This window comes from Paramormyrops kingsleyae, chromosome 15 (assembly GCF_048594095.1).
Source record: "Paramormyrops kingsleyae isolate MSU_618 chromosome 15, PKINGS_0.4, whole genome shotgun sequence".
NCBI classification, from domain to species: domain Eukaryota; kingdom Metazoa; phylum Chordata; class Actinopteri; order Osteoglossiformes; family Mormyridae; genus Paramormyrops; species Paramormyrops kingsleyae.
The window spans coordinates 804,241-825,522 of NC_132811.1; the positions used below are offsets into that span (position 1 = coordinate 804,241).

Consider the following 21,282-nt stretch of genomic DNA (forward strand, 5'->3'; position numbering starts at 1 on the left):
TTTAGATGTACATGATACTCATGGGTTATAACATTTTAGACAATTGAATTTGAATGTAAATTTAGCCTGGTGTTGACATGTTTCAAATTACTTTTCAGAGACAACTAAATGCTTGAATGAAATTAAAGTCTTCTGCAAAAGTTACTTTTGTCTTGTTGATCGATGAGTTAAAATACTTAACATGGTCTAATATTGACAGCTTCATATAGAAATAGTACCATATAGTAGTACTAGTTTCCCAAGATAGGAAGATTATAATTTAATCCAGCAGTGTTATTTTTGTTGTGCGTTTCAGATCCGTACAGGTTTATGTATTTTGATTTCGCAACCATAACTGGATAAATTGACGCAATACCTACATTTTTTAGGACGTGCGGTATTTTAGTATAACTTTATTCATGTATACAGGATGAGTAATAATATATTACATGTCACACGCCTGTTTTCAAAAGTTCTTTGTCATAATTTTAAACGTCATTTCGGAAGCCTTCAGGTCTTCGATGAATCCGATTAAACTATTTGTGTGTAGATGTTTAAATTGATGACCAATACAATTAAACAGCACTTAAAATGCAGAACATCGGGTACGAGGGACCACTCAAGGAAATTTAGGAAAACAAGATACAGTAGTTCTTTATGGGAAGAACTGCCATTTATTTAAACATCTATCTTATAACGTATGTTTATTTGCAAGTGGGTATATCAATTTCAAAATTATGGCGGGCTTCAAAAGCATTACAACGGACAGAACAACAGTATATCGAGCATTAATCTTATTCTAGCCCCGCTAAATATGCACGGATGCGTATTACTTCTTTCACACAGTTTTTAGAAGGAACTGTTTTTAATTTACATTTAAATCGGTTCCGATCCGGTTTGTTCTTATTCGTGTATTCAAATAATACTGCATTCATTTGAAACCACATCAATGTACGGACTTATCAACTTAGACTAATGATCACTTCCCCTAATCTGTAGCCAGTCAATTTTATGCTTTCTGATAAACAAACGATTTTATAGTCCGAGATGGCCTTTATTCAATGACTCTATATAGTTTGAAAAATGTTTCAAAGAAATACAAGCTGTAACAGGTAAGATTTTTAATGTTCTGAATTCCTTAGTTCGGTTATGTGAAATCTGTACTTTAACAGTTATTAAATCAGTGCAACAAGTTCCGCCGGCTTCGTCATTAATAGACGGACGTCCATTTGAACTCAGACCTTGCCTATACCCACATTCCACAGGTACGGACACAGTTTCTATGGCGTATGCCTATTGCTTTACATTTCCATGAAGGTAGTATTAACGGTTGCGGCTGCGTTCAGGGAACCTTCAAAGGGTTTACGATCTGATGTTTCACGGCTGCAGGAGATACTTTGGAGACTGGTTTAATCCATGACGCACGGTGGTACCTGCGGTGGCCCCTGCGGCCTGATGGCGCGCCTACACACCCCGAAAAGGCGCTTCCAGGCGCCCAGGACCTTGTGGAACACCGTCCGCCTCAGAAGGATATATACCCAAGGGTCAAGAATCGGGTTCACCGAGGCAATGCGAATAGCCAGCAGATCTACATTCTTGTTCCAGGCTGCCAATTGAATCTGGTTAACAAATACACACACCTGCAAGAAAAGTGCGCCTCTTTTAAGGATTTAAGAGGCATATTTTGTCTTAAAATATTCCGTGATAAATGTTGAAAAAGACCTTGTGGCAGGAATAATAGTCTCTTACCACCAATGGGGTCGAACAAGCCAAAACCACCACCGAAGTCACAATTAGCAGAAGCATCATTTCGATTTCCACAGACAAGGACTGCAGCGTCTTTTGGTCGCTCCCTCCACGTGCCGACACCTGTCGCGTCTTCCTCCGCTGCATGACGACCAGCGTCCCGCACACGGCTACGTTGCAAGCAACGGTCAATAAGATGAACAGCGAGTTCACCGCGGCGTACAAGTAAGAGTAAAAGGCGTGCAAATGATTCTGGGCCCTCCAGTCGATGAAGCACCAAGTGTCCGGTTCCTGGGGTATGATTTTACTGAAGCCCAGCATCGGGAGGCTGCAAAATATAATGTTTAGCAGGTAAATTACAAACAGACCACGGCGCGCGCTGTGGTGGTTAATGTACCACCTCTGGTAAGTATAAGGGTGGTTAATTGAGAGATAACGCTCAGCCGACATCGTGCACATAATGCTCAGTCCGGCCACTCCAAAAAAGAGCAGAATGAAGGAGTGGAATTCACACAGCGCGTGGTTGGCGTCCAGGCGGTGTTCGAAGTAGTTTGCAATCGTTACGGGGCTGGCAAGACAAGTCCCTAACAGATCGGTAACAGCCAAGCCGCACACCAGGGTGTAGAAAGCCGATTCTCGGCGTTCTTGTTTAGATCGGCAAAGCACAGCTATTGTGATGACATTACCCATCACCCCGACTCCGAACATCAAAACGGGAACGGCCATGGCATCTATTTTCCCGTGCGTGTCATTGAAAATCGTTGTATTCATTATATTCATCCCGACAAGTCCAAAAACGTCTCCGGGACTAATCCCTCCTTAGATTACTCAGAATCACTATGCGGTGAAGTAGCTTAATACCAATGCAGGTTATCCAAAAGCAAGCTGCTCACTCTTGGGAAATGCGCCGCATTTCACGCTGGATGTTCAGTAATGAAGGTTGCCAGGCATGTTACGCAGCAGTTAAACTTTGCAATGATTTGTTTTCCCGTTATGAACCCGCCCTACGCTTAAGACTTTATCTATTTTCTGTTAAGTAGGCTATTACTTAACCATGGAAATGCCAAAAATAACACGCTGGATATATTGTAATGCTGGTGAAATGGCTCCGCCCAGCGGAGTTCGCGTGCTCTCTCCTTTCCACCGCTAGTTTTCCTGAGCCTGGTAGAGTTTTTAATTAGCTGACAACTGCATGATTCAAGTGTGTAACTCAGGGGTGGCCAATCTTATCCGCAAAGAGTCTAACAGAATAAAGATTGATCAACTTTGCACAAAATGATTTACACACTTAATGGCAGACAGAAAATTAAAATAATCACAAATGCCCAATCAAGTGTCAGAAACTGAAAAGCAAAAACATTTTACAAGGTATATTTTTATTTCTAAAGTATTCAAGCTTGTAAACTTGATATAGGACAGTAACTGGCAGTTTATTTTTCTGAGTAGCTTGGAAGTAATTTGCCTGTCCTGATTGGCCAGTTTGATCAGGGTCCTTGGTAGGAAATTCAGTTTGTTACTTGAGAAGATTGTCGTGCATGTTCAGAGATTAATAAATACATTTTTGTCTTCATCTCCTGTTGAAAATCATAAGGCAAATGACACCATAATGGAGGGAGGAAACCTAACAGACGTCAATGATCTTGGTGCCAACTGCCTGTCTGTTCCCCTGTGTTTACAGTAAAACCACTTTTTAGAATGGTCAGGGATATTTATGATGCTCTGTTTACTGTCAAGAGGTACCTATTAAGGTATACAGGCAAAAAGCCAAAGGCCTGTGTGGTTACTCCCCCGGACTGTGAGAAGATGGTGTCCTTACCGGGCTGCCTTGCTTGGAAAAGCAGAACTTCAGGTTTGCATGTTTTGATTGAATATTCTTCATATATATATGGGGTGATGTGGGGCCCCTGGGGGGTCGGCACTGTGGTGGTGTGGGGCCCCTGGGGGGGTCAGCACTGTGGTGATGTGGGGCCCCTGGGGGGTCGGCACTGTGGTGATGTGGGGCCTCTGGGGGGGTCGGCACTGTGGTGGTGTGGGGCCCCTGGGGGGGTCGGCACTGGGGTGATGTGGGGCCCCTGGGGGGTCGGCACTGTGGTGATGTGGGGCCTCTGGGGGGGTCGGCACTGTGGTGATGTGGGGCCTCTGGGGGGGTCGGCACTGTGGTGATGTGGGGCCCCTGGGGGGTCGGCACTGGGGTGATGTGGGGCCTCTCAGGTGGCTGTCATGTGCCTGCGTGTGTGATCACGGGCCTGGGATGGACTGGTGGCCTGTTGAAGGTGTTCTGCTTTTCCAGGGAGAAGCGTCCAGCTCACTGCAGCCCTGCATTACTGCTTATGGGAGATCATGTAGGCAATGATAGAAACAACACATCAGGATACTTATACGTATATGTGTCTTTCAAGAATAAAACAATGTGTAGCGTATGTTAGCTGTTCAATTATAAAAGTAAACTGCACCTTCATCTGAAAACCCGACTTCTGGAAATTTCAGTGAAACTCCTTTCAGGCTGTTGATTTCATAGATATAATAGCATTTACCATGAAGTGTCACTTCAGGACCCTATAACTGCCAATGTTTTATAACCTTTCAAAGTGCTGCTATACCTCGATATTAGTTGTATGACTATTGGTCCCTTGGATCAGTGTCTGGTGTTATGCATCTTCTTGGCTCTGAAGTACATGATTGATGTCCTGTTTCTGTCTATCCACTTACCCAAAATGTTGCTGATTTATGTCACTGCCTCCGCACAGGGTAGCCATCCCCCCCCCTCCCTGCCTGTCTGCTGCACCCCCCCTTTGGTGATTGGCCCGTAGGCAGATGTTTTCCATGGCGTCTCCAGCTAACAGCATGAATGTGTTTCAGGGAACCATCCATCTGCCTTGACTGCCTGATCATAAGCAGTGATAAGTAGCCTTTTAACGTCTGCTGCAGATGATGCATTAAAATGTTTGCTCTTTGATTAGATGCAGCCACATAATTCAGCTGTTTCAGGTGACATTTGTCTTTCACGGTGCTGGCTGGCTCGCTGCCTGATGTTCACGCACGGCATCGGCTTGAATGTATCTCAGCTCTGTAGCATTTTAAATATGAGGACCCCGTTCTCTTTACTTAATATTTTCTCATGACGGCCTTTTGTCTTTAACAAACACTGCACAGTAATGTCCAGTTTTATTCTTGGCGTCCTTTTCTTTGTACAGTTGCCAAAGATAACATATACTGTGGTCACTTCATCCAGTACAGCTGCCTGTTAATGCAAACAGCCTGCTGGCTTTGACGCATTACAGCGCCTAATATACGTGATTGTAGAGTGAGGTGTGACTGCAGGAGCCGCATGTTCTGACTGGAGCCACCAGCCGGGATTTTCACCTCTTACACTGTCTAGAGTTCACAAAGAATGATGCAATGGCCAAGAAACATCTCATCAGTGGCATTTCTCTAAACAGAACTTATCTACCCATGAAGCAATTCTGGAGACAAAGTGGGTTCTACCTGGTACTAGCTAGGTGCCCCTAATAAAGTTGGCCATTGTGTGTGAATTACAGTGTTGTGAGAACATAGGAAACTTGAAGAGGATTTAAATACACGATGTGTGGAGCTGCAGGTGGAGGTGGATGGAGGTGGAGGTGGATTGGAGGTGGAGCGCTGTGTGCAGCTGGGATGGAGGTGGAATGGAGGTGGATTGAAGGTGGAGCGCTGTGTGCAGCTGGGATGGAGGTGGAATGGAGGTGGGTGGAGGTGGATTGGAGGTGGAGCGCTGTGTGCGGCTGGGATGGAGGTGGAATGGAGGTGGATTGGAGGTGGAGCGCTGTGTGCGGCTGGGATGGAGGTGGGTGGAGGTGGATTGGAGGTGGAGCGCTGTGTGCGGCTGGGATGGAGGTGGAATGGAGGTGGGTGGAGGTGGATTGGAGGTGGAGCGCTGTGTGCAGCTGGGATGGAGGTGGGTGGAGGTGGAGCGCTGTGTGCAGCTGGGATGGAGGTGGAATGGAGGTGGATGGGGGTGGAGGTGGATTGGAGGTGGAGCGCTGTGTGCGGCTGGGATGGAGGTGGAATGGAGGTGGATGGAGGTGGAGGTGGATTGGAGGTGGAGCGCTGTGTGCGGCTGGGATGGAGGTGGAATGGAGGTGGAGGTGGATTGGAGGTGGAGCGCTGTGTGCGGCTGGGATGGAGGTGGAATGGAGGTGGGTGGAGGTGGAGGTGGATTGGAGGTGGAGCGCTGTGTGCGGCTGGGATGGAGGTGGAATGGAGGTGGAGGTGGATTGGAGGTGGAGCGCTGTGTGCGGCTGGGATGGAGGTGGAATGGAGGTGGATGGAGGTGGATTGGAGGTGGAGCGCTGTGTGCGGCTGGGATGGAGGTGGAATGGAGGTGGAGCGCTGTGTGCGGCTGGGATGGAGGTGGAATGGAGGTGGGTGGAGGTGGATTGGAGGTGGAGCGTTGTGTGCGGCTGGGATGGAGGTGGAATGGAGGTGGATGGAGGTGGATTGGAGGTGGAGCGCTGTGTGCGGCTGGGATGGAGGTGGGTGGAGGTGGAGGTGGGTGGAGGTGGATTGGAGGTGCAGCGCTGTGTGCGGCTTGGATGGAGGTGGAATGGAGGTGGATGGAGGTGGACGTGGATTGGAGGTGGAGCGCTGTGTGCGGCTGGGATGGAAGTGGAATGGAGGTGGATTGGAGGTGGAGCGCTGTGTGCAGCTGGGATGGAGGTGGAATGGAGGTGGATGGAGGTGGAGGTGGATTGAAGGTGGAGCGCTGTGTGCGGCTGGGATGGAGGTGACATTCTGTGTGCTCACGTCCATAAGCAAACTGAACCATAAAATGTTGTGACATGAATTCCATCTTCTCAGCCATTATGCTGCCTCAAATTCTGATTCCTAACAAAAAACTCATCTCTAAGTGCCAGTTCAGCAAACGTAATGTAGGACATGCCGGTACAAACACTGGGGGGAGGAGCCTTAAATCCATGGTGCCTGAATGTGGAGGAAAGGCAGTCACATGATCGAACATGGAGTAGAGAAGGCTCTGACATAAGTCATCGTATCATCAATGAATGTGTAGTACAGTGGTCAGGTGAAGGGCTGACCATCTCATATAACTGAAGACATTTTTTAAAATCATGTGACACGAGCAGAATTCCACTAAGAGTGTAAGCGGATAAGCATGATGCATGTGATACCTGACCCACCCCCGAAACTGTTATTCCGCAGGATGCATTAATAATAATAGTGATTCATTTTAGTTGTATAAACCCAAAGAGGCATACGTTAGATAAGGGAAGGACAGATAGCATTCAAATGTACACAGGCTGTTGCAAAGGGACATTGTTAAATGTTCATTAATTTATGTGTATTTGTGCAAACAAAAGACAAAATAAAACAGATGGTCCTCACAATAGAATCTACTGATTAACGTCATATGTCCGTTCATTATCTAATGTCTGCCTCTTTGGGCTTTTGCAGCTAAAAGGCATCACTGGTATTATTAATGCATCCTGCTGGGTACATTCTCACCACTGCTGACTGTTTGTTTTTTAGCCCAATTTGTTGCCTCTTATCCAGTTGGTTTGAGCTGATCAGAGGAAGCCACTCTGGCTTGATAGACGCGGGTTAGAGCCGGTCCGGACTGACGGGCCTGGGTTAGAGCTGTGGGTTAGAGCCGCTCCGGACTGACGGGCCTGGGTTAGAGCTGTGGGTTAGAGCCGCTCTGGACTGACTGCCTGGGTAAGAGCTGTGGGTTAGAGCCGCTCCGGACTGACGGGCCTGGGTTAGAGCTGTGGGTTAGAGCCGCTCCGGACTGACGGGCCTGGGTTAGAGCTGTGGGTTCCAGGCACTCCGGAGTGAAGCCGGCAGGTTGTTCAGCAACCGCTCAGACTTGGGCCCAGTGCTTGCTCTGCACTTCAGAGGGCCCATAGCAGACGGCTTTGTTAAAAAATGTGAGAAGTATCCATCTTTTCATCTACTGTAATACTAATGCAGTGCAGGGTCACTGTATGCCTACAGGCTGTGCCAGGAGGCAGGGGGCGCCACACACAAACATACAGACTGCAGGGTCACTGTATGCCTACAGGCTGTGCCAGGAGGCAGGGGGCGCCCCACACAAACAGACAGACTGCAGGGTCACTGTATGCCTACAGGCTGTGCCAGGAGGTTAGGGGGCGCCCCACACAAACAGACAGACTGCAGGGTCACTGTATGCCTACAGGCTGTGCCAGGAGGTTAGGGGGCGCCCCACACAAACAGACAGACTGCAGGGTCACTGTATGCCTACAGGCTGTGCCAGGAGGTTAGGGGGCGCCCCACACAAACAGACAGACTGCAGGGTCACTGTATGCCTACAGGCTGTGCCAGGAGGTTAGGGGGCGCCCCACACAAACAGACAGACTGCAGGGTCACTGTATGCCTACAGGCTGTGCCAGGAGGTTAGGGGGCGCCCCACACAAACAGACAGACTGCAGGGTCACTGTATGCCTACAGGCTGTGCCAGGAGGTTAGGGGGCGCCCCACACAAACAGACAGACTGCAGGGTCACTGTATGCCTACAGGCTGTGCCAGGAGGTTAGGGGGTGCCCCACACAAACAGACAGACTGCAGGGTCACTGTATGCCTACAGGCTGTGCCAGGAGGTTAGGGGGCGTCCCACACAAACAGACAGACTGCAGGGTCACTGTATGCCTACAGGCTGTGCCAGGAGGCAGGGGTCGTCCCACACAAACAGACAGACTGCAGGGTCACTGTATGCCTACAGGCTGTGCCAGGAGGTTAGGGGGCGCCCCACACAAACAGACAGACTGCAGGGTCACTGTATGCCTACAGGCTGTGCCAGGAGGTTAGGGGGCGTCCCACACAAACAGACAGACTGCAGGGTCACTGTATGCCTACAGGCTGTGCCAGGAGGTTAGGGGGCGCCCCACACAAACAGACAGACCGTGACTGAAGGAATGAATGAGCTGGGAGGTTAAAATTAAGCTGGAGGGCATGTTAGTGTGTCGGCCGGCTTTCTGTGTTCGGAAGATCATTACAGATAATTGCTCTAAGCCTAAACCTAAACCTAAACCTAAACCTAACCCTAAAGCCACACGGCTGTGAGCCTCATGTCATTCAATGAAGTGGCACCATGAGCCTCGTTCATCTGGAAAGGAGACCTGATAAATGTGGTGTGTATTGCTAACTGTAAAGTGGATATTTCAGTAGTGTTGTATACTCCTACCAGAAAAGTGTTTACATTTTTGTCTGTGACCACGGGATATGCTTTTCCTAAAATAATTTTTCCCAGCAGCAAAATATTTTAATATTGAAGACTAATCTCTTTTTAAACAACACAGTGTACGTTACTTATATCAAGACTATTTATGCATGAAATAAATGCAAGATAATGCAAATATTTAATATCTCAAACCCAAAACAAATTGTTAAAAATATCTGGTTTTGTTGTGGTTTCCATGACTGTTCACGATGCTCTCACTCTCTTCCAGTAACAAACATTTTCATCATCTCTCTGTAATAAAGGAGACCTTAATGCTGTTCTGTTATTCGCAGATTGGTGATTATTGTCTGCTCCTCCTTCTGCAGTCAGGCTGGCTGGTGTCTCTCCTGCGCTCTATCATGTTCGTGGGCCTTCAGGTGGGCTGCCATCCCATCCGCTACCCCTCCCGTCCTGGTATGGGGGGCCTTGGACTGGGCAACATGGTGCAGGTCCAGGCATCGGCCGCGGTGCCTGAGACGAGGTCAAACTGAACTGGCCTTACTTACTAAGTGGTAATGAGGCACGTACACACAATATTATATAAACATGTTACACAAACAGAATGCCTCAGGCAGTTAGGATTCTCACAGTGTCATCTCACGCTTTGTAGGTCACATTTCCTGTGTCTTAACCCCCCCCCCCCCCCCCCCCCCCACAAGAGGGATATCTAGAGGGATATCTCTGAAGATAATTGAAAAACATAAAATGTATTTTATGTATCCAAAGTACATTTGTACCATCCATCCATCCATTATCTAACCACTCCAATACTGCCGCATCACAGTGTGTTATCACTATAAATTATTGCGACTTTCAGTTATAATTGTAAGATGAATCTGTTTAGCCTTGAGCAAAGGAGACTAAGGGGGGATATGATTCAGGTCTATAAGATTCTAACGGGTCTGGATGCTGTTCAGCCAAATGACTATTTCAATATTAGTCTAAATACTAGAACTCGTGGCCATAAGTGGAAATTAGCGGGAGAACATTTTAAAACAAATTTGAGGAAGCACTTCTTTACACAGCGTGTAGTTAGAGTATGGAATAGTCTTCCTGCTAGTGTAGCGGAAGCTAAAACCATGGGTTCCTTTAAATCAGAGCTAGATAAGATTTTAACAACTCTGAGCTATTAGTTAAGTTCTCCCCAAGCGAGCTCTATGGGCCGAATGGCCTCCTCTCGTTTGTAAATTTCTTATGTTCTTATGCATTCATAACAGTAAATAAATCAGACAATGCTTACTCTTCCTAATTAAGGTAGCTGACGTTCTATATATCAGATGTCATTAGTTGTAGTAAGAAAAATTCCACAGTCAATAGGAAAAATGTACTTGTAAGTAGTCAATGGGGGAGAAAGCCTGTAATTCTGTTCTATGGCTGTAATCTATGACCACTGTACTATAATTCCAAGTCTGGTCAGTGTGCTTGTAAACTGATCCTGTGTGATGCCGTTACTCAGCGATTATCCAGTTTGCTACATAAACCATAAGGAGTTTCTGCGCTAGCACACCTCGTAATGTGAATACCGCAGAGCATCGCTGACTGAGACGGCCATAAGGAGTTTCTGCGCTAGCACACCTCGTAATGTGAATACCGCACAGCATCGCTGACTGAGACGGCCATAAGGAGTGTCTGTGCTAGCACACCTCTTAATGTGAATACCGCACAGCATCGCTAACTGAGACGGCCATAAGGAGTTTCTGTGCTAGCACACCTCGTAATGTGAATACCGCACAGTATCGCGAACTGAGACGGCCATAAGGAGGTTCTGTGCTAGCACACCTCGTAATGTGAATACCGCACAGCATCGCTAACTGAGACGGCCATAAGGAGTTTCTGTGCTAGCACACCTCGTAATGTGAATACCGCACAGTATCGCGAACTGAGACGGCCATAAGGAGGTTCTGTGCTAGCACACCTCGTAATGTGAATACCGCACAGCATCGCTGACTGAGACGGCCATAAGGAGTGTCTGTGCTAGCACACCTCGTAATGTGAATACCGCACAGCATCGCTGAGACGGCAATAAGGAGTTTCTGCGCTAGCACACCTCGTAATGTGAATACCGCACAGCATCGCTGACTGAGACGGCCATAAGGAGTGTCTGTGCTAGCACACCTCGTAATGTGAATACCGCACAGCATCGCTGACTGAGACGGCCATAAGGAGTGTCTGTGCTAGCACACCTCGTAATGTGAATACCGCACAGCATCGCTGAGACGGCAATAAGGAGTTTCTGCGCTAGCACACCTCGTAATGTGAATACCGCACAGTATCGCGAACTGAGACGGCCATAAGGAGTGTCTGTGCTAGCACACCTCGTAATGTGAATACCGCACAGCATCGCTGACTGAGATGGCTAGTATGACGTCCAATTTCTGTCAAGATTTGGAAAAGAAACAAAATAAGTAAATGACTGGCCAAGTGTACAGCCAAAAATTTGCTTTTCATAGTAATCTATGCGATAGCTATCTAGCCAGCTAGCCAACATCTTATTATTATTGTTGTATTTTAATAACCCTTATGCCAGAAGTTCCTTTTTTCACAACACCCACCTTGGTCTCCGCAGAGACACAGGTGAGAGTGAAGTCTGGTCGCAGGGTTGGTTAGTGTTTAGGATCCCTGGAGTAGTTATGTTTAAGGGTCTTACTCAAGGGCCTAATGCTGGTGTAGCTGATATGCTGGGAGCAGGAATCGGACCAGCAATGTTTTGCACACAGGAGTCTTAACCCCCATTGTGCGCATTTAAGGCATGAAATGATAACAGCACTTGTTCTTCATCAAAGCAATCTGTCAATGTTGTGGAGAGCCCAATGGCCGCAGATATCACACATAGTAGATCTGCCGCTGATCATTGTATGTGCACATTATCTGTGGATACACTGTGCTTACTTTTAAAATTATAATGGTGGACTGTCACACAACACTGTGTATAACAGAAAAATGTGGGCAGTGCCCAGTGATCAGTGCTCAGTGATCAGTGCCCCGTGATCAGTGCCCTGTGATCACTGCCCTCTAGGATAGGCTGCTGGGTCACTGTGGCCCTATTTCAAATAAACAGTTATAGAAAATGGGTGGATTATCTGGTCACCAAACAACACAAGACCTATTACAGATAATACTCATCCAGTTGTGTCCTGCTTAACACTCCGTTTGCTATTTTTTGCAGTGAATTCGCATTCATCCAGTCTAAGGCCTGTAGCCAGAAATAAATTCCAGTAGTGTGTGTGTGGTGGGGGGGGGAATCATAGTTTTACTACCTGGCTACATGCCTGATCGGTCCAAACCTTCTATTTTCCTACGTGACTATGTGCCTGATCCATTCTGCAGATGTATTTGAGTGTGCAATTTAATAGTAAACATCACTGTTATACATGTGTGCAATGCACACAGGATGTTAATGTGTCACCAGAAATGCTTACACTGTAACCTTTGCCCAAAAGATTCTCAAAATGCTGCTGACAGCAGAAGGGACCCAGAAGACACATCCTTCAGGTGAGGTATCTCCATGTGGCAAATCTTACAGCATCTTTATTTCCAATTAGGATGTAGGTTTGAAGTTATCCTTTGGAAAAAAAAGCAAGTGTGAATTTCTGTGAAATTCTGGCAGGAGTTTGCTAAGGAGTAAATTGCATCACCATGCAAGCTGAAGACGGTTCCCAAGCAGCCGTCAGTAATGCCGCCCAGGAACAGGGAACGACCAAGGGCCGCCCCCCCAACAAAAAAGGTGAGAAACTGTGTGGTTGGGCCTCATACGACATCTGCGTGTGCCTGCCGAGGTCTGCATGCGTTTCCTGGCAATAACAAGCTGCGAGTGGAGGTTTCCCTAAAAACGTGTGTGACATGGTGTGTGATCATGCGTGTGAGAGTTAGCCCAGTGACAGAGAGGCCCTGGCACACTGAGCTACCTGGCAACCTGACCCTGTAAGTGGTTCAGGCAGATGGATGGACAGGAATCGATAATTTCGATATTGGTCAAGAAAGTGAGGCACAAAATGAGGATTTTAAATAGGCCTAATGATATTTAGCTGTGTTTCGAGCAAAAAGATGCCTGGTAGCTCTGCTTTTTTCACACAAATCTAAAGTGAACGATGGATTCCGAATTAAAACTGACTAAAGGTTTTTGCCATATAAATCATCTGTAAAAACTTAAGTGTTTTCTGCGTATATAACACCTTGTTTGAAACAGACACCAAAAGTGTTCTGCTGTTTCCTTGAACAAAAAGTGCTTAAAAAGCAGGTTAGATATTAACCGACAGGAGCAGAGTTCTCTTTTACTGCACGTATTAAATGAGTTAGATTTTCATACCCTTTTAGTTTATATTTACATTTATTGACCTGCCACATGCTTTTTCTGGAAGCAGGCTGGTGCTTATGTAGAGAACAATGAATGATGTTGTTCTTGTGTATATTGTAAATATTAAATTGAAGTAGATATGCAAACCTAAAATTATTTCACTTCTGTTCCTGAGATAAAAAGGAAATAAACATGTAATCAAAAAAATACTTAGAATCGCAGAACACACAGCAGAGGGGTAACTGCATGTACCTGCACCGTTGGTCATGAGGTCTCAGCACATTTGCTGATGCCGTCCTCAGCTACATATCAGGAACTGGGCTTTTCCGTACCCCAGCGGAATTTAACTGTTCTTTTTATTTACTAATGGGAATACTTCAGTTATATCAGGTGATACACATGGTATTAATTAGTTAATTGGTAAGTGTTATACTGGACAATATTGGAAGGGTGTCACCGAATGAGACTGCAGATCGGACTTTGTAAGGTTGTGTGTTTAGTTCTGTGTTTGCATGGATCTCATGGATTGCATGGATTCAGTAGAGACACTGATGGGATCTCTGGTATCACCGCACTGTCCACTCTGATGTGTCCGCTTCGGGGGTATGACCTCCCCCCCAGGGGGCTGGGAACTCTGTCACATGCTTCTTATGCTTAGGGACAGTGAATGCAGGGTGTTTCTCTATGACAGCCCACTGTGTCAGTGACAGTGGACACTCGTGTGACAGAAAGCTTTGCCCCGAGACAGTTCTCGCGGAAGTACACATGGAAGTGGCAACAACCAGAGTGCTACTGCACACACCCTCCAGTCCACCATGTCCCATGGACCAGATAACCCAAATACTGAATTTATCACACAGAAACAGTACCAGGCATGATAATTCTTCTCTCTTTACAGATCACTGACTCATACCTCAAATCAAACACCTGAATGTCCAAGAGCATCTAAATCCTCTTATTTGCCAAAGTCCTTTCACTAGGCACTGGTGTGCTCTGCCGTTTACAGCCTCCGTCAGTGAGAAGAGCCCAGACTACCTGGCACAGCGTTTCCAGGGAGATGGGGTACGCTACAAGGCCAAACTCATCGGTGTGGACGACGTGGCTGAAGCCCAGGGTGACAAAATGTGCCTGGATTCCATGATGAAGCTGAAGGTAGAGCCCCGCCGTCCAGCTAGGAGCTGTGCAGGTCATCTTAGAACTTCCTGAGGAGACACAGACCCTACATTCAGTAGAGACACTGAACACAAGCAAGGTGTGAAGGGCTGTGTGGGTGGTCTCCGTTAAAGACTGTAGCTGGATCATAATAGTGGTCCTGGAAAGTTTGGGAGATAAGAAGTTGCTTGATCTCACCATCGTTTGTTAGTCTTCTAATAATAATAATAATAATAATAATAATTTAACTGTATTGAATCTCACAGCTACATGCAAAGCTAACGGCAGTTACTGTATGTGGAGCCAAAGCACATTAGCAGCAGACCTGAGGTCTGGCCTGAAGTATATGACACCCCCCAGTGGTTGGTTTGGCCATAAAAGCTTCTCTGGGTTCTAAATGAGGGTTACAGTATGAAATAACTTTGCCCAAAGTCCACTCATTCCATTAGAAGACTGTGTAGGAGAACGTCACCGTCTATAGCAATCATATACATCCCATAGTACAGCATTTTGCAGGAATGTTCTTAGCACCATGAAACAGCTGATTCCAAGGGTCTCCACAGAGACACTTTATGTGGCATCAGGGTCTGTATGCTACTTCAGGCATTGCCGTCGACATGATCTAAGCGTGACTCTGCTGTCCAAAGGGCCAGGAGATAGCAGCGCGCCAGCGAGGACTTCACAAGCAAAGGGTGTGGCTGAAAGTCTCCGACACCTGCGTCCGAATCATCGATGAGAAGACCGGGGTGAGCGCTGGGCCAGGCAGCAGGGAGATAAGCTGCTTCTGCAGTTCAGTGTATAGATAAAGTCGTTTCCAAATTAGTGTGTCTTAATATTTACATACATAACAAAATGTTTTGATATCAAGTAATTAGGTTAGTTTGGATATATTTAATGCAGACAGTGTGAAAACATGTTTGCCCTTTGCATAGTTAACCAAGCAGACTTTTGTTCATGTCCTCTGTCTCCTGTACTGCTTCTTACCTGGGAGTCATACTTCCTGAAATCCTGGAATGTTGAGATTTAGGGTGTTCTGTGTGAGGGACAATGTGAAATAGAGCATGACACTCAACACCTGACACAAAGAGAACTTCTTTTGTACTGCCACAATGTACACATGTAAAAGCAGAATTTAAAAAGAATGCAAAATTTCCATAACTGATCCTATTTCTAAAAAGTGTTATTCGAGCAACTCATTGGCTTCCTGCAAACTACTAGTAACTCGTGAGCATCGCGTGAATGACGACTGTATCAGGCGTCATATTTGCATAACACTTTTGAATTAATTATTTGCAACGGAAGACATGCAGTCACTGATAGAGGGAGCCCTAAGTTCACATCGCAGAGTCTACAAACTGGTGCGAAGGCTGTTTACTGCCCTATTTACAGTGTAGAGCACTGTAATGCTGTCAAGTTACCCTGATTTAGCCAGACTTTGGAGGTTAAAGAATGAATGAAGGAGAAGCTCACAGCTGTGCTATGCATCTCAGGCAGTGGAGCACAAGCACGAGCTGGAGAGGATCAGCTCTGTGAAAAAGGACGACTCCCAGCCCAGAGCCTTCTCCTACGTCTATGCACACGAGGGAACCTTCAAGTTGTTCTTCATCAAGATGGCCAATTTAGTGAGTAGCTGGATCTGGGCAGCATGCCGCTCCACTGAATTCTCCTCCTATCACAGCTGCGTCCAGAGCCGTGAGCAAAATAGATCACAATCATCTGCGGGGTTCATGTTTGAGGCTCGTTTAAAACGTCACTAGAAGGCATGTAGGAGACATGTGACACATGGGCAGGCCCGGCAGAGCCACCTCCGAGTGGGGGGGGGGCACGCCATTGAGGCAGAGCCACCTCCGAATGAGATGAGGGGGGGGCACGCCATTGAGGCAGAGCCACCTCCGAATGAGATGAGGGGGGGTCACGCCATTGAGGCAGAGCCACCTCCGAATGAGGTGAGGGGGTCACGCCATTGAAGAACACAAAGCCTGTTAAAAGTTACACAAAGGGGACGAGTTATCAGTTTGAGACACCAGGCATTTAAAGCAGCTCTTCAGGATTAATGTCTTTCTTTGTTCCACCTGTATGTGCAAAGACAATTACTGATTTAATAATTCTGTATTATTAATAATATCAATACTGTTTCGCAAGCTAGAGCTGAAGGAATCTCTACCTTGTGTATCGTCACACGTCTTCAACGAAACCACACATCACTTTTTTTTTTTCCTTTATTCTACGCACCTTCCGGCCCTGTAACACGATTCACCAACTGGCTGATGGCTTAAGACAAGTCATGTATGCTGGATTTCGTGAAGTAACTCTTTGTTTTTTAAAATGAGTCTCGGTCTTCTAAAATCATGTCTTAATATGTGAGTCATTGGACGGTTAGGTTTTTTTTTTATGTGATTCATTACTCGGTTCACATCAGTACTGCCTCTCCTCACAGGCTGATCCAGTTATAGAAGATATAAAAGATGCCTTCCAGATAGCATCTGCTGAAAGATCAGAGACGTTGTCCACACAAGTAAGAAGCCATGTGACTCCATAACCGTGTTCTTAAACCTGTTCTTGTTTACTTTCCAGTGCGGTCTGTCTTTCATTGCATGGGTTACATTTTCCATGAAAAGTATAGTTACTATACGAAGATGATGTTGGTCAGGCATGTTTTTGAATCTCTTAATCATTCTCAGCAGAATGGTCCCTGCCTTCTTCTAGATGAGCATGTGGCTATTCCACCGAAGGTGAGCTCTCATTTCACTTTGCCGTTCTGTCCACAGACGCATTTTCGTAACATGACCTTTCTTTGTGATCCAATGTGTTGTGGGGGTGTGTAAATTTAGCAAATGTCTTGCTCCTTTTAAGCTGCAGAGGGGGGGGCTCTTGAGTCTCACTTTTGAAAGTCTGTGAGCCGCTGAGGCTTCTGCACGACTGAGACCGTGCACCGTGAGCAGGGATGTAGATGCAATCAGACAAGATGTACATTTTTGGAGTCACATGGTCTGGTGCCCGTGTGTAACGAAAACTCGTAATTAGTGTCACAACACACTACTTTTTTTGAAGAAAAGTTGACATGCATTTTATATTTTCTAATTTATAAGGGCCTTGACGTCATAGATCTCTTCAATCCTCTGCCTTCTTCTCCAGCTCAGCTTTCTGCCTTGGTAGGTCCAAGCCATGTACGAACTTCCTTAGCCCTGATCTGCCAGCTGTAAAACATATCTTAAGACTGAAGCCCTGTCCATGTGGTTTTCTTCCATTCTTTTTGAGCGGAACTTGCTGTAAAATTCCCATCTTAATATCCCTGGAATGTATCACCTTCTATATAGGAAACGGCCATGATTGCATTTTTCAGCAAAAATCATTCCAGTCTACATCAGTAAGCTTTGTGTTCACAGACTTCATGTCAAGATGAGCTTAACAGTGTCTTCAATGGAACGCCTGCAACTTCAACTTTGGAAGCAGGTGATATATCTATATATTATACACTTATATCCCCAGCTTCTTATGCAGAAAAGTGTTTGTGATTTAGTCATTTAATGTGTCTTATTATCAACAAGATATTGCCAGAAATTCATTCAGTTCGTGAATAGAAAAAAACAAAACCTGAACTTTGGTTCAATCCCAGTAATTTAACACACATCTTGTTAAATTACTGGGATTGAACCAAAGTTTAGCTTTTGTTTTTTTTATTGATTGAAATATGAAACATTTAGATGAAGTTTTTCAGTATTGGGGCATTGAAATGTGTTCTCTCTTGTTTGAAGCATCTCTAGCACCAACTCACTGGACCTCTTGTTCAGCAACAGGCTTTTTGGGCCAGTCAGCAAAGGCCAATCTAACAGCCTGGGGCCCTGCAGGACAGCCCAGTGTCACATCACCGGGGTCCCTTGGCCCCTGGGGCTCAGCAGGACAGCCCAGTGTCACATCACCGGGGTCCCTTGGCCCCTGGGGCTCAGCAGGACAGCCCAGTGTCACATCACCGGGGTCCCTTGGCCCCTGGGGTTCAGCAGGACAGCACAGTGTCACATCACCGGGGTCCCTTGGCCCCTGGGGCTTAGCAGGACAGCCCAGTGTCACATCACCGGGGTCCCTTGGCCCCTGGGGCTCTGCAGGACAGCCCAGTGTCACATCACCGGGGTCCCTTGGCCCCTGGGGCTCAGCAGGACAGCCCAGTGTCACATCACCGGGGTCCCTTGGCCCCTGGGGCTCAGCAGGACAGCCTAGTGTCACATCACCGGGGTCCCTTGGCCCCTGGGGCTCAGCAGGACAGCCCAGTGTCACATCACTGGGGTCCCTTGGCCCCTGGGGCTCAGCAGGACAGCCCAGTGTCACATCACCGGGGTCCCTTGGCCCCTATGGCTCAGCAGGACAGCCCAGTGTCACATCACCGGGGTCCCCTGGCCCCTGGGGCTCAGCAGGACAGCCCAGTGTCACATCACCGGGGTCCCTTGGCCCCTATGGCTCAGCAGGACAGCCCAGTGTCACATCACCGGGGTCCCTTGGCCCCTGGGGCTCAGCAGGACAGCCCAGTGTCACATCACCGGGGTCCCCTGGCCCCTGGGGCTCAGCAGGACAGCCCAGTGTCACATCACCGGGGTCCCTTGGCCCCTATGGCTCAGCAGGACAGCCAAGTGTCACATCACCGGGGTCCCTTGGCCCCTGGGGCTCATCAGGACAGCCCAGTGTCACATCACCGGGGTCCCCTGGCCCCTGGGGCTCATCAGGGCAGCCCAGTACCCCATCACCGGGGTCCCTTGGCCCCTATGGCTCAGCAGGACGGCCCAGTGTCACATCACTGGGATCCCCTGGCTCCTGGGATCAGCAGCAGACTGTGTCTGGAAGGGGTCAGCCCAGCATGGAGCCACAAACAGGTACACAGCCGCTTGGCTTGTGGACTCAGCCAGCTGGGTCGATGGCCCGGGTGACAGCCGGCTTCTTCGCTACTGTTGGCGAAGTCTCCAGCTCTGGAGAAATGATGTTCCCACAACTCAGTGTGGCCTCAACGTCTGACCAACATGCAGCGCTGCAGAACCATCCAGCACAAGCAGGTCTGCAGCCGGTATGTCTCTGCCTGCCGCTCTTTACATCTGCAGTCAGTCAGAAACACAGGCTTTTTTATATAGATTTAAACGGTTTATTGTAATGCAGCAAATCTGGCAAAGGATCTTCTTTAAGATAAATATTGTACTGAATTAAAATTGTTCTCTTTTTACTCTCTTCATTGTTGGTTTCTAATGTCTTCAACAGCAGACCTTTGGATAAATAATACAACATGGAAGATAACAGAAAAACATTATGGTAATTATCACTGTACAGTACAGAACCACACTTTGGTGTTTGAGAACTCAGTTAGTAATAAATGGACATGAAATATTATAAAAAGTTAGAAAATAAATAACCATACTTACACTTTATACTATAACTGTTATAACTGTTGTCTTATTGTCTAAATGTACAAAACTGCAAATAATGACATACAGCCATTAATTTGTCCCATTGTTCTCCACAGACTCCTTACGGAATGCAGTAGAGGAATGACGTGATGGGGGGGGGTGCCTTCAGAGTTATTTTTAATACAAATATTGGTTTCTGATTTTATTTACTTATTAACAGTGCTGCATGGAGCATGCACACGCTGGCAGGTCACGTGTATCACCTCCTGCAGCTCAGAGCGCCAGCCTTGCCCCCCACCCCTTCCCGGGGGAACTCCATACCCCTGTGATTCAAGCCAGGATCAGCAATTACAACATGGGTTCATTATGGGATTTTTTTTTTTTTAATACGCGGTTAAGGTGACGTTCATTTTAAAACAGCATTACATCAATGGTTACTTTCTGTGGAATTAAACAGAATTAAACTGTATGATAAATATTTCATAAATAGAGAGATAATCAACTGGGAAAATGATGGTTTGATGGATACGATTTATAGGTTATATTTGGTGTTCAAATTCTGAAAATGTCATTATAATCCTCACCAGGAGATTTGGTGGAAAAATGATGATAAAATATTTAAGACAGATCGTGCATTTGTTTAATTGTCAATAATAAGTTTGTATTTATTAGATTACATGGATGAGAGTGACAGAGTGATCAGCGATCAGTGCTTTTATCAAACACTGGCGACGTGATCGGCGTTGTGCCGGCCAGATGGGCTGCCGTTCTTTCCTTCAAACAAGAAGGTTTACTGTCTGACACCCCTACATTGGTGAAGCTGGCATCCAACACCACACTCAGAACTCTATACATTTTACATGAAACAAGACAAAAATCTCCTTTCCCATTTCTAAGATACAGACCCTTACAGGCTCCAGACTAATTTCTTGCACTGGTTGCGCTGGTGCGCCTACAGTAACTTTTTCATGTAGGTGCATCCAAACTTTTCACGTCTTTAGCGCCGCAATGATAGCTTACCTTTTTGTCACTTTCCAGACACAGTGGTCGTGATGTGAATGACTGTACACAGGAATAAAGGAACACGGAGATGGTTGTCTTTATTTGAATCACAGCACAAACTAAAAATTGCAAAAAACGTCATTATTATAAAACAATAATAAAAAAAAATCAATTAAAGTGCTTAACAAGCTGGAAATTTCAAAAACGTGTGTTCGGGTCCCAAGTACGTATAGAAAATGCTTCGGTAAGCCGCTGCCTGACGCCTTTACTGCGGGGGGGGGGGGGGCACTGCTGCGGTCACACACGTATCACGACACAGGACGTGTCTCTCATACCACTGTTTCTGAAACTACATTTACGAATGTTTTAAAGGTGTTTATTTAAAAATCACTTACGTATAGCTTGATAGTATAACCGGCATGCTTCATTAGATTATTAATGTAGGCCTATATCTTATTAGATTATGAATGTATATTTAACAAGCAATAATAAAA

At 46.5% G+C, this 21,282-nt stretch overlaps 2 protein-coding genes across 9 annotated transcripts; one reads left to right on the forward strand and one right to left on the reverse strand.

The window, feature by feature from the left end:
• Nucleotides 1–475: 475 nt before the first annotated feature.
• On the forward strand, nucleotides 476–20,877 carry LOC111860170 (uncharacterized). Of its 8 annotated transcripts, none has more exons than XM_023843607.2 (14): nucleotides 476–1,091; nucleotides 9,250–9,333; nucleotides 12,397–12,448; nucleotides 12,564–12,680; nucleotides 14,257–14,402; nucleotides 15,050–15,148; nucleotides 15,893–16,024; nucleotides 16,840–16,917; nucleotides 17,084–17,134; nucleotides 17,492–17,554; nucleotides 17,789–17,855; nucleotides 18,158–19,452; nucleotides 19,644–19,691; nucleotides 19,903–20,877. In XM_023843607.2, the coding sequence occupies exons 4-13, from the start codon at nucleotides 12,593–12,595 to the stop codon at nucleotides 19,653–19,655; spliced, it is 2,031 nt and encodes a 676-aa protein (XP_023699375.2). In that variant the 5' UTR covers nucleotides 476–1,091; nucleotides 9,250–9,333; nucleotides 12,397–12,448; nucleotides 12,564–12,592; the 3' UTR covers nucleotides 19,656–19,691; nucleotides 19,903–20,877. The 8 variants fall into 8 exon arrangements, with proteins under 8 accessions (XP_023699375.2, XP_023699374.2, XP_023699372.2 ...); XM_023843606.2 differs by having other exon boundaries at nucleotides 477–1,091; nucleotides 17,087–17,134; nucleotides 19,641–19,691; XM_072699976.1 differs by having other exon boundaries at nucleotides 478–1,091; nucleotides 19,641–19,691.
• Nucleotides 1,086–2,760, reverse strand: LOC111860171 (prostaglandin E2 receptor EP4 subtype-like). The gene is made up of 2 exons (XM_023843608.1): nucleotides 1,729–2,760; nucleotides 1,086–1,619 (listed from the first exon to the last, which is right to left on the reverse strand). The coding sequence occupies exons 1-2, from the start codon at nucleotides 2,503–2,505 to the stop codon at nucleotides 1,389–1,391; spliced, it is 1,008 nt and encodes a 335-aa protein (XP_023699376.1). The 5' UTR covers nucleotides 2,506–2,760; the 3' UTR covers nucleotides 1,086–1,388.
• Nucleotides 20,878–21,282: the final 405 nt, after the last annotated feature.

Coding starts and splice junctions, on each gene's coding strand:
- LOC111860171 (XM_023843608.1), bottom strand. CDS start 2,505: ATGAATATAATGAATACAACGATTTTCAATGACACGCACGGGAAAATA. Junction 1,620..1,728: donor CTTGTTCGACCCCATTGGTG/GTAAGAGACTAT, acceptor CTTTTCTTGCAG/GTGTGTGTATTTGTTAACCA.
- LOC111860170 (XM_023843604.2), top strand. CDS start 12,593: ATGCAAGCTGAAGACGGTTCCCAAGCAGCCGTCAGTAATGCCGCCCAG. Junction 14,403..15,049: donor ATTCCATGATGAAGCTGAAG/GTAGAGCCCCGC, acceptor TGCTGTCCAAAG/GGCCAGGAGATAGCAGCGCG. Junction 16,025..16,839: donor TCATCAAGATGGCCAATTTA/GTGAGTAGCTGG, acceptor CTCTCCTCACAG/GCTGATCCAGTTATAGAAGA.